The sequence below is a fragment of the Volvox carteri genome, assembly GCF_000143455.1.
Source record: "Volvox carteri f. nagariensis unplaced genomic scaffold VOLCAscaffold_20, whole genome shotgun sequence".
Classification (NCBI taxonomy): Eukaryota; Viridiplantae; Chlorophyta; class Chlorophyceae; order Chlamydomonadales; family Volvocaceae; genus Volvox; species Volvox carteri.
Window position 1 is genome coordinate 837,883 of NW_003307563.1, and position 15,371 is coordinate 853,253.

General features: G+C 57.2%; 2 protein-coding genes across 2 annotated transcripts; both read left to right on the top strand.

Annotated features, from left to right (window-relative positions):
- Nucleotides 1-1,001: 1,001 nt before the first annotated feature.
- On the top strand, nt 1,002-3,493 carry VOLCADRAFT_91245 (uncharacterized protein; the record flags this gene model as incomplete). Its single annotated transcript, XM_002950697.1, has 4 exons — nt 1,002-1,031; nt 1,316-1,877; nt 2,178-2,498; nt 3,117-3,493. The coding sequence occupies 4 exons, from the start codon at nt 1,002-1,004 to the stop codon at nt 3,491-3,493; spliced, it is 1,290 nt and encodes a 429-aa protein (XP_002950743.1).
- A 2,306-nt stretch (nt 3,494-5,799) lies between these two features.
- VOLCADRAFT_91246 (uncharacterized protein) lies at nt 5,800-13,293 on the top strand (the record flags this gene model as incomplete). The annotated part of the gene is made up of 9 exons (XM_002950698.1): nt 5,800-5,825; nt 6,218-6,292; nt 7,610-7,885; nt 8,045-8,393; nt 8,724-8,867; nt 9,172-9,260; nt 9,886-10,162; nt 10,548-10,733; nt 11,125-13,293. 9 exons carry the CDS (start codon nt 5,800-5,802, stop codon nt 13,291-13,293), a joined length of 3,591 nt encoding a protein of 1,196 aa, XP_002950744.1.
- Nucleotides 13,294-15,371: the final 2,078 nt, after the last annotated feature.

The following is a 15,371-nucleotide window of genomic DNA, read 5'->3' on the forward strand; positions in this document are numbered from 1 at the left end:
ATAAGCTTTGACATATCCAGTTCAAGTGAACGCCCCGCCTGCCAGACAGCCCCCAACTGGATAATATAAATGATTAATATTGCCTATGAGGACCTCCAATAGTGTCACTGGTGAGGTGTGCTGACGCCGTGCTGATAGAGAGTGATAAAGCGGCGACGCCGACAACTACGCAAACTCAGCACTTGCATGCGACTCATAGCCGAGTAACATCCACGCATTTGATATTTGCCGTGATGTGTATTCACACGCGGGAAGCAGTTGTTTCTGCAGCAACCTTACAGCCTCGGTTGCCCGTGGTCAGCGGACATGCGAGAGGAAGCGATTGTTAGGGCCTGCCAGAGCCGACGCATATTAGGAGCAAGCGGGATAATAAGTTACCTACTTTGTTGGGTTGTTTATGCATCGGAAACGGTCTAACTTTGGTGTTTGCGCTCTCCAGTCGTGTAGAGCCCTTTACTGTACGGTAAATCGCGATAAACAGGGACATGTAGGAGTTATGGTGAAAGGAGTGCCAAGGTGCATTTAAGAGGAAGTATTATATTTGCAGCCGATTTATGCCGCAATAACCCTCAGCAGGTGTTCAAGTAAGGCCCTCTGTGGTGTAATGCGTGTGAGCATCTCCCTGCAGAGTTAAACATGGGAGGTAGAGTTGTATATAATGAATACATGTAAGGAGCCTTGCAGCTCGCACAACAGCTGGGCTCCGTATACGATCAATCCCGGCCTCGAGCGGCGTACTGGCCTTTTGGTTGTGTGCCAAGAACTTGAGCTTAAAAAAATAATCATAGCATCTGATATATGTTTCTGATCTAGTCATGGAGCTTTCACGGGTTAAGCTACGTTCTCTATAACGTTACGCAATCCGTTCCTTTCTGCTGACCCACAAAAAGGTAGGGGTCTCCGCTTATAATGCATAACATTTATATGCAAGCTGTTTTGCATTATCTGATGAAGACGCGCTCCTTGCGAAACGTCAGGGTCCCGCCAACTCAGCCGCAGAAATGGTGTTCGGCGGCTGTTTCTGTCACCCGGTGCGTTTTCGAGTGATAGGGGTAACACATAAATTGGTTCCTGAGATGTTTTCCATGACATTGGACAAGGAAACTTGGCCGCACCTAGTTTCCCCTTATACCGTAGTAACCACTCCAAAACCAATGGCGAGGTTCAGAGACGAAATTTCAAGCGACACACCTGAGAGCAAGTGTTCACCATATGCATGCAATCAGCAATTTGTGCCCTTTTCCTACCAAACAACCCTGTCGGGCTGACCGCGTTCTCGCACTTTTATCTGCCTCAACTCCTCCCACGCACTCAGACATCATTCGCCAAAGTGGAGCCCTTTCCGGTAAATCCTTATAGCTCCGAAACCACCAATGGCACCTGCAACAACAGCAATGCGGCTGCTGCCGTCTCGACATCAGCATCCACAGCAGGCATCAACGCCAGCTCCCGGCCCCCTAGCCACTACATCGCCAGGCTACGCTCCCCGAACGGCCAGCCGCTAAAACCCGCACTCAAGTCTTCAGATGCCTCCTTGGTCTCAAAAGCCGGCTGTGGTGGAAGCGGCACGAACGGTGACTTTGGTGTTGACGGAACCCGTCCCACGAGCAAATGTGCCCTCAGCACCGCTACCCTCAGCGGCATTGCTGCCAGCAGTAAGGTCTGTGTCAGCGACAACGGTGCCTGCCGCGGTGCTGGTAACGCCAACAGTAACGGCAACGGTAAGGCTCAAGATTTCGATGAACGTGTTCAGCGTGAGTACGGCAGCGCAATAATGGAGACAGGCATCAAGGAGCCGGGCGAGTGCTGCGACTTGGCTTCCGATGGCGGTGATCCCCCGTACAGAGGTTTTCTGTACGACGACCGTGACGGCATCGGTACGGAGCTGAGCTATCGATCCGGAGGCACAACTGCGTCGACGGCGGTGTACGCCGCCGACGCGGCAGCGCGTCTACGCGACAGCAGCAGTGCCGGCGGCGGCGGCGGTGGTGGCGGCCGCAGCAGTGCTGTTAGTGGCGTCAGCAGCTCTTTCTGCAGCAACAAGGTGAAGACGAGTTCCTGGTCGTCCAGGGTCATGGCGGACCTGCAGCTAGCGCCGGACGTGTACGGCAGGCTGCGACTGCCCAGCATCCTCATGTTCACGCATCGGCGGCCGCCGCGCCACGCCCGTACGGCAGCCTGGTGGACGAAAATCCGTGGTGTTCTCATTGACACAGGCCGCAGCGTGGCTCACCGCAGCCGCCGCCAGGCCAGGGCAGGCGGAGCGGAAGATGGCGCCGGCGGCGGCGGCGTCCGTGGCGGCGGCAGTAGCAGCGGAGGCGTGACTGCCGTCGACGGGGAGGAGGGGGAGGAGGAGGAGGCGGAGGAGAAGGAGGACTTGGGCGCGCCACCGAAGCGATCGCTGGACATTCAGGGAAGCCCAGGACTGACGACATGGGGTCCGGGGCCGCGTTCACGCTCGCGCTCGCCTTGCTCATCATCACGGTCTCAGGGCACTAGTATCAGAATCCGCAGTGGCGACGGCAGTAGCGGTGGTGGTGGCGGCGGCGGCGGCAGCGACTGGAAAAGCCAAGGCGTTAGCGCCAGCGGGCGAGCTGGTGCTGCCGGCGAACACGCTGACGGGACGCATCCCAGGGCCGCGGCCGAGGCGGCAGTGGCGGCGGCTGCTGCGGTGGCAGCTGCGAGACCAAGTACGGCACCAGGCCTGCCGAGGGCTGTAGTTTCACGTGAGTTGGCGTCGGATTGGAAGTCCTGCGGGCACCGCATGCAGACTACGGGCGCTACATGCAGTAGCAGCGGCAGGGGGCAGCGCGTCCCGTCACCTGCTGCACCACTGGTAGCGGGCAGTAGCAGTTGTGGCGGCTGTGGCTGTGGCGCGACGGGTGGTTCTTGCAACAGCTGTGGACGGAGCCGAAGCGGTAGCATCCAGAACGAAAATAGCAACTATAGCAGCAGCAGCAGCAGCAGCGGTAGCAGCGGTAGCTGCACCCGCCACCACGGTATCCTAGACGGCGGCAGCGGCGCCGCTGCCACTTCACGGCCCGACAGCTGTTATAGACCATCCTCCTCGGTCTTTGGTAAGCAGCTACCGCCTCTGGGCCTCGCCTTCACGACAGGTGGCGACGACGACAACGCCACGGTGGAGCAACCGGAGACTACGACACCCATGGAGGTTGTTGGTCGAGGGTCTGGTTTCGGAGACACGAAGCCCGACGATGAGGCGGCGGACGCGCCACTTGACGCCTTCACCGCCACCGTCACCTTCGAGAGCAGTACCCCCGCCGCCGCCGCCGCCGCGGACCTGACTGATATCTCATCGGCTCCATGTTCGCCTTGTCTAACATACGGCAGTGTGGATAGTACGGGAGCTGCGACCACGGCCATCGCGACGGTCGGGGGCAGTGGTAGCACCTCACCAAACACGTGCCCTACATCCGGCGTGCCGACGCTGCCGCCGCTTTCCCCGTCGAAGGCCCGTACACGCCAATCTTGAGTTGGGTACGAGCAAATGTACGACCAGCGGAAAAATTAATGCTTTGGGGGGTGATGGGTTGTGCGAATGTGAAGATGAATGCATCTTCGAGGCGACATAGTTACATGGTATCATGGGCAGAGTTCCTTGGGTAGACGTTAACATCTGTATGTGCTTATCTTTGAAAGGAGGATGATTGCTATTGCGGCAACAGCAGCAGCCGCAGCAGCAATACCTTCTACACCATGCGTGGCTGTAGCAATCACAGCAGTTGAATGTTGGCGTGTTTTAGTTGGGGCGTTGTCCGGACAGTAAATGGCTGACTGGCTAGCTGCCATGTCCGTTCCGAGTGCTGTATGACTGTTTAAGTACGGCTGAGTACGGCTGTCCTCGATAATCTCTCTAGGCATTGATATTCATGACCTTCTGAGGCGTTCGAGGCCGAACTGCCGTCTGGCTTATGATGTACTTTTGTACGACGTTTTGGGAAACTGACGGCTGTTGTTAACGAAGCAGCGCAGCAAGAAGAAAATTTTTGCATGCATCATGCATGCGTACGATATCAATAATCTGTACGGGCGTACGACATTCGACTTATGACTGTGAGCCTAGAGCTGTAGCAGTTGTGCGTTAGCACAACGACGGGAATCACCAACAGTTGCATAACAACGGGGGGATATATAGATATACATCCCCCCGTAGCATAAATCCTTGTCCTGGCATACATCCATACGCGTTTTATCAGCATCTTTCTGGTGTTTACTCTGGGGGGGATACATACATACATACATAGTGCTTCACATTATCTGGCCGGCCGCGACACTTTACGGAGCGGAGGGAGGATAGGTGTGGGAGGCAGGTCGGTACGGCAGGCGTGGCACCACAACACGTCGTACAACGTCGTGACCGCTACACAGCCACCCTATGCATCGCCATACAATACCATATCATGGCCACAACAATGAGATTCACGTCGCAAGCCCATAGCCGGACTGCTGGTATACAAGATCGGAGAGCCTCTTACCGCCTCCGCGGCCGTGTAGTCATTGCCTCTACATACGACCATTGTTTATATCTTTATATGGGCACTGTTTGTAGCAAAGGAGCCATCCAGGGAGGGTAGGGCACTCACGTGAACCAGTCGGATTATAATAAACGGTTTTATGGATTTTAGATTATGGTTTTGTGTGCACATGGCGGAGTGGGTCATACCAGGCACCGATTGATAAGGTCCGCGTTTGAATTTTGGATGTACAAAGCTCATCTTCCGAATAGTCGCTTCTTCATGCCTAAGGTTGTGCGTGCACGACCACCCGCAGCACGTGTATATATGACGGTGTATGTGTGTGTGTGTGCGTGTGTGTGTGTATGTGTGTGTATGTGTTTGGCGTGCATCTGTTGCATATCGATCCGGCCTGGCGCTGGCCAGGGGCACCTAACCGTACCCCAACCGTACCCCAACCGTACCCCAACCGTACCCCAACCGTACCCCAACAGGAACGATCGCCGAAGCACTCCGTAATTGGAGGGGCGTTGTATCGGTCAGAGTCCTAACCGTTCTCCCTTATCAACGCAAGGCACCGTCACCTGCTCGATTCTCTAGCCAGCTACATACACCAGCTCAGATGTGTGTGTGTGTGAGTTCCATGGTCCTGGGGGTGTGTACCCAGTACCTGCAAAGACGCCCAATACGAGTCGAGAGCTCAAGGGCTGCCAGATCGCCTATATGCACCGTCCTACCTCGCACTTCAGGCAAAGCAAGCCCAGATGTAGAGCAACCGCGCGCATGCTCAACAGCTGTGCGATTTACCAATGCACTCACACCGGTGCCAATCGCCACTCTATCCTTGCGAATCCTGCCGCCGCCCGGTTTCTCGTTGTCCAACCACCAATTGGTATACAGCCTTGTCCAGGCTCTATGCAGGATTATTCCTCCGTCACTGCTTTCTGCGGCAGTGTATAGATCTTCATGGCGAGAGCTCCAACTCCAGCCACCCAGCGCACCTGAGGAACACAGTGTCTCACCTCAGCATTTAACACCTCAATCCGTTTCACCCGGGGGGCCAGCGGTGGTATCCGAACCCAAATCTTCCGTCACGTGTTTGTGAATGGCTGTGTGTGTGTGCGTAATTATTACACACCTCACTGGCACTTTGTGGTCGGGGGACGCTACCCGCCCCCTTGGGTGAGACCGCCCAAGGACTCATCGGTCTGTGTCAAGTCCTAACCATTCTCCCCGGTCTCGTATTGCTGGATAACGAGCAGATACAGTCAGCTTGTTTCAATCTTAAATAAACAGTTTTTTTTGCAGTTTTGTTTGGTTTCCTATGGGCCGTCGCCTTCACACCAAACGGTGCGTACCGCACGCTTTGGCTTGCCCACCATCCGTTCCTTAGACCGGTCCACGCCTCCCGCCGTTCCGTAAGGCTCCATGATGCACCGGTAGACCGGTTTGGCTGCTTCTGGAGTCCGCACCCTACGCTCTGCTGGGTGCTGCGACCTCTATTAGATGATCCAATGGTTCCTTCATCGCCGCCGAACATCCGCCCACTTATGCACATTGAGGACTGCCGAGCTGTATCCTGTCGCTTCCGATGCGGCCCTCCGGGACTTTGCCACCCAACCCACATAGCGGCACGGCGGCCCGCCAGGGAACCCCTGGGTGGCGGATGCCTATGCGGCCGATGCTAAGATGCTAGCGGCCACCACGCTCCACACTTGGTCACACCTGCCGTCGTTACGGAGTGCGGATCCTGAATGGGATGGCTGCAGGCTTGCTGAGCTGCGGCCTACATCTCACCCCTGCGATGGCGGGGACTAGTAAGCAACAACCCATTTCCCCAAGTAGCCGATGTGCCGCGGCGCGGTGAGCCTGGAGCAGGCTAGTGTCCGCGTTGGCGTTGGCCACAGCGGCGGAGGGTTGCAGAGCGGTCAGGATGCGCGGAGGGTCGGGCACAGGATACGGATGGGAGAGAGCAGGATAGAGATGTGGAATCACTCAGGATAAGGATGGCTGAGGGCTTGGGATGGCGGCATATTTGGAAGGAGCTATGCACCTAAAACCCAAGTGTAACCAGGTCAGAACTACAAAGCCCGATATGCATTTTATATCAAAACGAAGATATTCTCATTGCGAACACATGCAATCCTGATTCATCCATTTTGGAGTTGATTTGCCTAGGGTTTCCCATGGGTTTGAATAGATGCCTGTAAGCCTGATGTGTGGGAGGGGGGGAGATGCAGTCACCAGGACTTGTTTGGCTCAAGTACACAAGAAATGCGGGATTGCAGGATGCATCCAACCGACAGGATGCGTGCCCGAACTTCCCCCCAGGATGCGAGGATGGGGCGCCGCTCTGCAACCCTTCAGCCATCCGAGAGCTCCTTCGGGTGGCTTGAGATCACCGGAGAAAGGTGCATAGGCCATACAAAGCGTGACTTGTGATGCTTGATAAATTACTCGGATGAGTGAGGACGCAGCGACCTCATGCTGGTACTGTTGTACACCAGTAGAGGACGAGCATTTCTGTCCCATCTGGCAGGAAACCTATGTGTCTGCTGTGGCAAACAATAAAAGAGGATGTTGCTTAACGGCTATTAGACAAACTCAGCATCAAGTCCTCATTTTGCAATTGGCATGCTTACTCAGCGATGTCGGCTTATTGAGGGCTGTCATGCAAAATCCTCTGTGTGTGGAATACTTCAAAAAGCTAATCCCGTGTATGTCTTCAACGTCTGCACTGGGGTCAAACGAGCGTTTGGGCGACAGCGATTAGGCCCATGTCGACGACAGCTCGCTCGTCGCCCAGCCGCAACTCCCTCCCCAGCCCCTGTCAACCCAAAAGCGCCATCATCCATTGTCCGAAGCTTCAGAGAGCTTGCAAAGGCAAAGCCCGTTGCGCGAGACCGCGCGTCCAGAGCTGATCTTGATACACACATCGATGGCCTCGCAAACCAATTCCGATCAGGCACAGCCGATGGCACCCATGCTAACAGCCGCGACCTGGGTGTTGTTGTTTGGGCTCTGGCCAAGCTATCCACACCCTGCTGCCTCGGCCATGCCGTCGTCCTTTTGCACGCGTTGACCAGCGGATCCCCCTCCTCCTCCGCGCCCTTGCCCTCCGCCTCCCTGCAAAGCGCCTCCAACCAGACAATCTGCAAAGCTCTCTATGCCGCAGCGCTTCTGGCGCGGGAGTTTTCCAAGGCCACCAGGCCGCCAGACCGTCAGGGCATCGGTTTCAACGGCTCCATAGCGCCAACTGGTCAAGGTCATGATCGTCCTCATCCCCCTGCTCATCCTTCTCCCCAGCCGACCTGCTGCTGGTCCGCTCTGCTGCCTCCGGCGCGCGCCCTGGCGGCTGCATGCGTTCCGCGACTGGGTTCTTTCAACATGCAGGACATGTCCAGCGCCTGGTGGGCAATCGGTACACTCGCCGGCTTGCCTTTGCCACCTTCACCTCCACTGCCACATCCAACCTCTGCCGTTCCCAAGCTGCCTGCTGGCGGCGTAGCAGAGGTGGCCACCAGCGGCGCTACTGCTGCATCACCGCGTTCACCATCCATGCCCCATAGGCATCAGGAACAGACGCAGAAGCACCAGAAGCAAAATCATGGCCACGAGCAGAGGACAACGAGTCGGCCGCAGGAGCTGCAGCAGCAGCAGCAGGAGGAGGAGGACGAGGAGAGGGGGGACGGTTCTGTCGGTCGCCGGGCTTTCTTGCCACCGGAGGGTTTGTTAGCTGGCTTAGCAGCTGCTGCCGCCCGGCAAATGCGCACCCCTGAAGAATGCAGCACTCAGGGCGTCGCCAACATGTTGTGGGGGGCGTGTAGGTTGAGATACGCTGACGAGAGGATGCTGGCGGGAGCGGTGGCCCTGATGACACCGCAGGCAGGTCTGGGTGTAGGGTGGGTTGCTGGCAGGGTAAATGTGACCCTGTGGTGTCCCCATCCACTTGGCCGGACCTGAACCTGGGTCGGATCTGAGTCAGCGAATCTAGGTCGGACTTATTTCTCCTTCCGGAAGGGTGTTCTCCATCTCACTCTGGCGACTGCTATTGCCACTGCTACCACTACTGGTACTGTTGCTACTGTTGGCACTGCCGTTGCTTTTTTATTGCTGGGGCTGGGCCGCCACCTGTTGGTTGCGTGTAGGCTCCTGCTGCTCCTGGGCTGTTGCTGCTACTGCTGTTTATACTGATGTTGCTGGTGTCTGATGTCCTCCTGATGCTGCTGCGGCACACTGGGGCCGCAGGTGCGGGTGCTGGTGTCCGCTGACCCGCGGGCCTTCGCAACGTGTGTGTGGGCGCTGGCCTCACTGCGCTACCCAAAGGGGGCCGAGCTGATGGCCGCTGCGTCGCGACCCGTCGCGGCTCACATCCGGTCGTTTGACGACCAGGTAGGCCGCCTGTAGAGCAGCCAGTAGTACCCCGTTTGTCTGTCTGTCCCTCTGTCTGTTTTTTGGACGTCCTGGTTTTTGTCTGTCTGCTTGTTTATCTGTTTGTTTATTTATAGTTTTCCTGCCATGATGATGACGGTGATGATGCGATATAACACCTACTGCGCAGCCCCATCCCCAACTCCAATCAACTGCGTTGGGTCAGTCGTGAACGTACTGTTGTGAGAGTCGTTTGCACAGTGTTATGGCATTTACGTCTTCAACCCAACCGTCTTGACAACCCAAACCCAAATCCCGTTCCCAGTCGCTATCTAATTTGTTGTGGGCGTACGGCACTTTGGGTGTGGCGGCACCTCGGCTATTTGCTGCGGCCGCGGACGAGGTGGCGCGAAGGTGGGTGCAGGAGGGGGAAAGGGGGAAAAGGGGGACATGACGAACCAGTGGCAAATGAAGCAAATGGAGGAGGAAAGGGGAAAGGGATTGCAGAAGGTCGTTGGGGGGCTCAAGGAGAAGGTTGGCGGATTCTGACGTGACCTGGGTCGTCTGGTTGCGGCCGCGCACGAACGTCCCCACCATTTGTAGCGCTGGTGAGGGGGGGGGGAGGAGGGACGAGGCAGGGCCAGGGTGAAAGGCGCGCATTTGAATAACATGCATCCATAAAATCCATGAATAGGGACAACCACCAGAACGACAACCACCACAACAACGACCGGGAGGGAAGAAGGCCCAGATGTGCTACAGCTGATGGCTCTACGGGAGGCCCAGATGTACATCCGTACATCTGTGCGTCCGCTGCCACTTCTTAAGCTGGATTGCTACATGCGGTGTGTCAGTTCATGTAAATGCTTGCATGGATGTTGCCGGTGCATGTAAGACCACCCCTAACCCCGTCCTGAGCTCCGACCAGTACCCCGCAACAAGTCGCGACATACAAACCACGCCAAACCAAGCCGTTAGTTGGTATATTACAGTCAACCTTTCCTCTCCACTGCGCACACACTGGTAACACCGCCTGCAGAGCTGATCGGGTGTCCCACCAGTTTCTGGCCAACTGCATGTGGGCCTTCGCCACCGTCAACCACCTGCAACCCCAAATGATGGCAGCGGTGGCGGAGGCGTTGACGACTCGCAGGAGAAACTGCTATGCGGGGATGGAGGAGAAGGACAAAGAAGGGGAAGGCGAGAAGGCGGAGCGAGCAGAAAAACGCCCTGCACGGGGAAGTGGGAGAGGTGATGCAATGGCGGAGGCAGCGTTAGCGGAGCGGCTGGCGGCGTATGAGGGGCGCCCTACACAGGTCGGTACGGGTGTACGAAGCATCTGCCATGCAGCTGGGTCCTTTATTACTACATAAACATGCAACTGTAAACAGATCCACAGCAGGAGCTGTAGCCACCGTTGCTATTATGGTTATTTATTTGCTGTTTAGTACCATTACGACGATATGGCGTTAGGGGCGTTACTGTGTGTACGCCTTTGGGCCCGTGGTAGAGAGTATGGGTGCGAGGCACTGCAACCAGTAATGACCTGACCGGTACATGAGCGTGGCGGCATCAGCAAGGGCCGAACCACTTGGGGCGAGAGCATGTCTTGAGTCTGAATCCTGGTCGGCGATGATTTCCCCTTTCTTCTTTCCACCACCACGCACCCTCCCTGGACTGCATGCAACCCCGCATGTCCAGACAATCGGCAACCTGGCCTGGTCCTTCGCCGCCCTGGGGGCTCGGCACGATCCGCTGATCAACGCGCTAGCCAGGAGGGCGGCGGTGGCAGCGTCCGCTCTGAACGCCCAGGAGCTGTCAAACGTGTTGTACGGCATAGCTCGATTGACGCCGTACATGGCGGACACGCAGCCAGACGTACTTGAGGTGTGGGTGTCCGTGTGTGTTCGTTCGAGGGGTAGTGCCAAGTGGTGTCGGTTGTAGGGGACTAAAGGGGACGAACACCAAACGCTTGTACCGGTCAATTCAATATACGGGGGAAAAGGATGAAAGGGCATCCGACCCTGGCTGTGCTGGGCGAGTTAGGTAATGATGGCATGTTGAGCAGCTCTGCCGTAACGTCCACAACCATAACCAAAAACAACCGTTACATACAACCACCAACAGCTTTTCCTTAATCGGGCCGATGGCCAGTTCCTGAATGGCTGTTTTGCCTCGGGTTGATACACCCTCCCCATCGGATACGTCCTCCCTTGTTGCCCTGGCCGCCCTGCCCACGCCCGGACTCTTGTCCACACCGTCGCCTATCATGACGCAGGCGTTAATGCGGGAGGTGGATCGTCGCCTGGAGCTTGCATGCCCCAACAAACCAACCAGCCACCAGAACAACAAGAACGGCTCATTTTACCACCCAAAGGGCGGCCCCAACCGCAATCGTACAAGTCCTTGCGCACAGCTTGCACCACCACCTGGACAACCCCGAGCCGACAAAGACATCATCTCCACGTCTCCTTCTCCGTCATTGTCGCCGTCGACCCTTCCACCGTCGGGGCAGTCGTCATCCATCAACGCCGGCGCCGCGCACCTCCTATTGACACCTCGCGACCTGGCCATGGTGGCATGGTCCTTGGCAATCCTTAAGCCCGGCAGTCTCACCTTGATCCGCGTCCTGGCCGCCGCGGTAGCTGCCGCTACTGCCTCGGCAGGTACGGCAACTGCCAGCTTGACCACCTCTACATCCGTCACCGAACGCGACGCGACGCCGTCGGTCACCGCTGTGGCTACCGGTGTTGGCGGCGGCAACGGTCACTACGGCGGTAGCAAGCTGGAAGAGGAGCTGGATGCGCAGCCGTACAACCTGTTCGGCCTCGTACAGCTGTACGGCGCCAATTATGCCGCCTGCCTGGCCGCAGCGGCGGCTGTGCCGGCGTCGCCCGATGGCAGCGACGTCGTCGGAAGGGACTTGCAGCAGCTGCAGGTGCAGGAGCTGTTGTTGCTTCCGAGTGTGACTGAGGACGGCGGCGACGGTGCCGGCGGCAGCAATGGTGGCGGTGTGGGTGCGCTGGTCCGGGCGGCTGCGGCGGTGATGCGGCAAGCTCAGCGGGCCGCAGAAGCCATTGGAGGAGAGCCCATTGTTGTTGGTCGCGGCGGCACCGGCGCCGTTGTGGCCGCAACAGACGTCGCAGCCACAACACCAGCAGTTGCAGCAGCAACAGGAGAAGGAAAAGGTGGAGAGGCGGCAACGCCACCTCCCCCCAAGGTTATGGGGGAAAAACGGGGGACGGCTGAAAGTATCGCTGGTGCTGCTACTGGCAGCGAACGTGAGCGTGAGAAGATTGTGCTGTTCGGGCCATTGGGTGCCTGCCCAGCCTTTTTTCGTGCTTGCCGTGACGCCTGGTTCCTAAACACGGCTAGCACGAAGCCATCGGAGTTGCAGGCCGAAGTGGTGGCGATACTGCGAAATCGCGGTGGCGGCGACGCCGGGGAAGTACGAAGGCGCGTGGTGGCTGTGGCGGAGGAGGCGCTGAGCCCGGATCGCATGCTTCGTGTTGATCTGCTCGTACAGTACGGCGAATGTTTGGTACTGCTGGAGGTAGATGGTCCGTCGCACTTTGCGGTGGAGTTATGCGGTGAAGGCTATGCCGAGGGCAGAGGAGGTGGCAGCGGCGAAGAGGAGGGCTACAGCGGCAGCGATGATGCTGGCGTAGATGGCGACGACAGTCAGGTTGAAGCAAGCTGCCGTGAAGACGCCGACACGGATGGCGCAGCTCTGTCCGCCGCGGGAAGGGGAAGAGGCAGACAGCAGAGGGACGCAGCTCCGCGGCAACAGCACCCGCGGGGACGGAGACGGGGTCGGCTGCTTCGTCGTCTCGGGGATACGCTGCTCCGAGACCGATTTCTCGCCGCATCCCTGGGCCCTACGACGGCGACCACTGGGGTCTCCCGAGACCGGGAAACTGCGGAGGCGGCGGGTTCCGCATTCACAACGCAATGCACGGCAGCTGACCCGTGGGTCATACGAGGTCTTTTGGAGCAGCTGTCTTCACGGCCCTCGGGACCCAGCCAAGCGGCCGGACGGGGGCATGAGGCGAACGGGGAAGAGGCTATTGGTTCTGGTTCTGCTAGCTCAATAGGAAATGTTAATGAGCGCAGCGTCCGCGATTGCGAGGGGAACAGGCGGGGCGCAGGAGTCGTCACGGACGGTGGTGACAGCAGTGGAGGAATTACGGCTGCGAATATTCGACGTACGGATGCGAGCGAGACGCATGGCGGCGGCGGCGTATCATGGACATCTTTGAATGCCGCAGCCACAAGCTCTGTCTGTGCAAGCGCCACCGGTGGCGATGAGGATTCCGTGTTCAGCGTGTCGTTCGCGACACTGGACTTTTCGGAGTGGAACGTGGCGACGGGCGGCGCGCGGGAGAAGTGGTCGAAATGCTTGGAGCCGCTCCTGGCTCGAGTCTGTACGACAAAAACAAGCAACTGACATCATGTGTACGATTTACCTTTGTACGTGCTACCGGCCGTACCGACGTACCAGTGAAGGAAGGACGATTAATTACATTAGCGACACGGAGGGTGCGAGCCAGTGCATTATCGCGCGCGCGGGGAGAAACAGAAACAGGGAGACGAACCTTGTGGACCACCCAACCTGTCCGTTTACATGCGAGATCCAATTTGGATCGGAACGGATGACCGCCTGGTCGCATCGTGAGGTGTACAAGTGGGGGCCGCCCGGTAATGGTGTGAAAGGCGTCGTCATAGGCACACAGGTATAGAATGGGGTTCGGTACCTGCTTCTCACACGCCCCGTTCCCTCTCTCCGTCCCTTTCTTGGTTTGTGAAGTTATACCTGTCTCTGATACCTATACCGTTACTCGTTTATTGGTCCAGTCGATATGTGTTCTCCGAGCATGTGCGACCGATCGTGACCAAGGGGCCGATTAGCGGAGACCACAGGACTGGGGACTCACGTGGCATTTGGCAGCACATACTCTACATACTCAATACACGCATACATACGGAGCACTCCATGCATACCGGGCATTCCAGGCGCGCCAGGGCGGTTTCCAGCTCAGCGCAGCTGTCAGCATATGCCTGCGCTTGGCGCCGAACAAACAAACCCGGCCTTTCACCAAACGCTACGCAGTCCCGTTGAAGGGAACCCTTAACGGCTTCCCTGGGAAGTACTCCACTGGCTCCAGGGTTTGCGCATCACCAAGTGCTACGCTACTAATTTCGCTCATGTGTATCCGCCGTCCGCTTAACCCATTTACCAACCCTTCGCCTGACTGCTCGCGGCTCTCCATCTGTCGCATCTACACGTTTCTGTCTGTCCAGTCCCGTAGATGCCGTCTGTCCATCCAACGCTCTAGACAATAATGTCCCGCATGCTGCTATCTAAACATACGTGAAGGCCAGCACGTAGGCCACGTCACTCCTACGCGCGTATTATTCGGTGCTTGTCACTATGCGTACTAAGCTACATGCAGCCCGATGACGTGACACTGGGCGCGATACAACAAGCGCAATAAGCATTTCACTGGGGTCCTCGCCAAGAAAGAATCCATGGCCGCCCACGCAGAACCGCTTTGCTGCTATAGCACGCCCTAGCGCAACGCAGCCCACACCACCCGTGTCCTTGGCAGCAGCCAGCTCCTAGCAGCAGATTAATGCAGTAGACTACAGGCACGGTCCCGCGCTGCACGCCCTTCCTCCTCCACTCCGTTATCTACCTTCTTCACTCCTCCCCCATCATCCTACTGACACATCATCAACCCCCGCGCCGCAGCTAGCTATCAAGGTCCTGTCGGGTTATAGGAATGTGATTTCCTTACTGCACGTGATGTTTTACTCGATACCACGATAATCCGCTTAACTTGAGGGAACGGCCCTGCCGCTGATCAGGCAGGCTAATCAGGCAGGCAGCCCCGGCGTGCAAACAGCCAGGCGGGCAGTACACGCTAGTGGCCGTTGCTCCTTCGGCTTACGGGCTTGCGCCTGTTGCTTAATAGCCAGAAAGCGTACGCAATATCAGTAGCCAAATGCCGATAAACCCTTCAGTTCACCAACAACACACTTCTACTTATTCCATGTGAAACGCTTTACACAAAACGTTAACGATGTCTTGAGTTATGAGTACCGTTACTGACAGTAACCCCTTGAAATGAGAGCTTTCGCCCCTTAGGTGCCTTTCTGCAACGCCCATCGCTTTCCTCGCATCCCCTCCGGGGTTGACATCCGTCGCGTAATTCAGTTCCCGTTAATTCAGTTTCAAGCAAAGCCACAGGGAGCGCCGTACTGGGCAAGAAAGTACAATGCTCGTGTACCAAATGCCGTATATTTGCACAGCAATATAAAACACACGCATACACACGGACAAACCCCGCTGCCCCAACTCGCCTTAGCTAGCAGTCCCTTCACAATGGTTCGAACTCGCGTTTGGTCGAACCCGCACACACGCACAAAAAATTCGCAAACTCACACTCATCGTCGCCAGAGCTGGCGGGCACCACAATACTTGGTACCATGCCATATTATACTCACCGTAGAACCAGCCGCGCT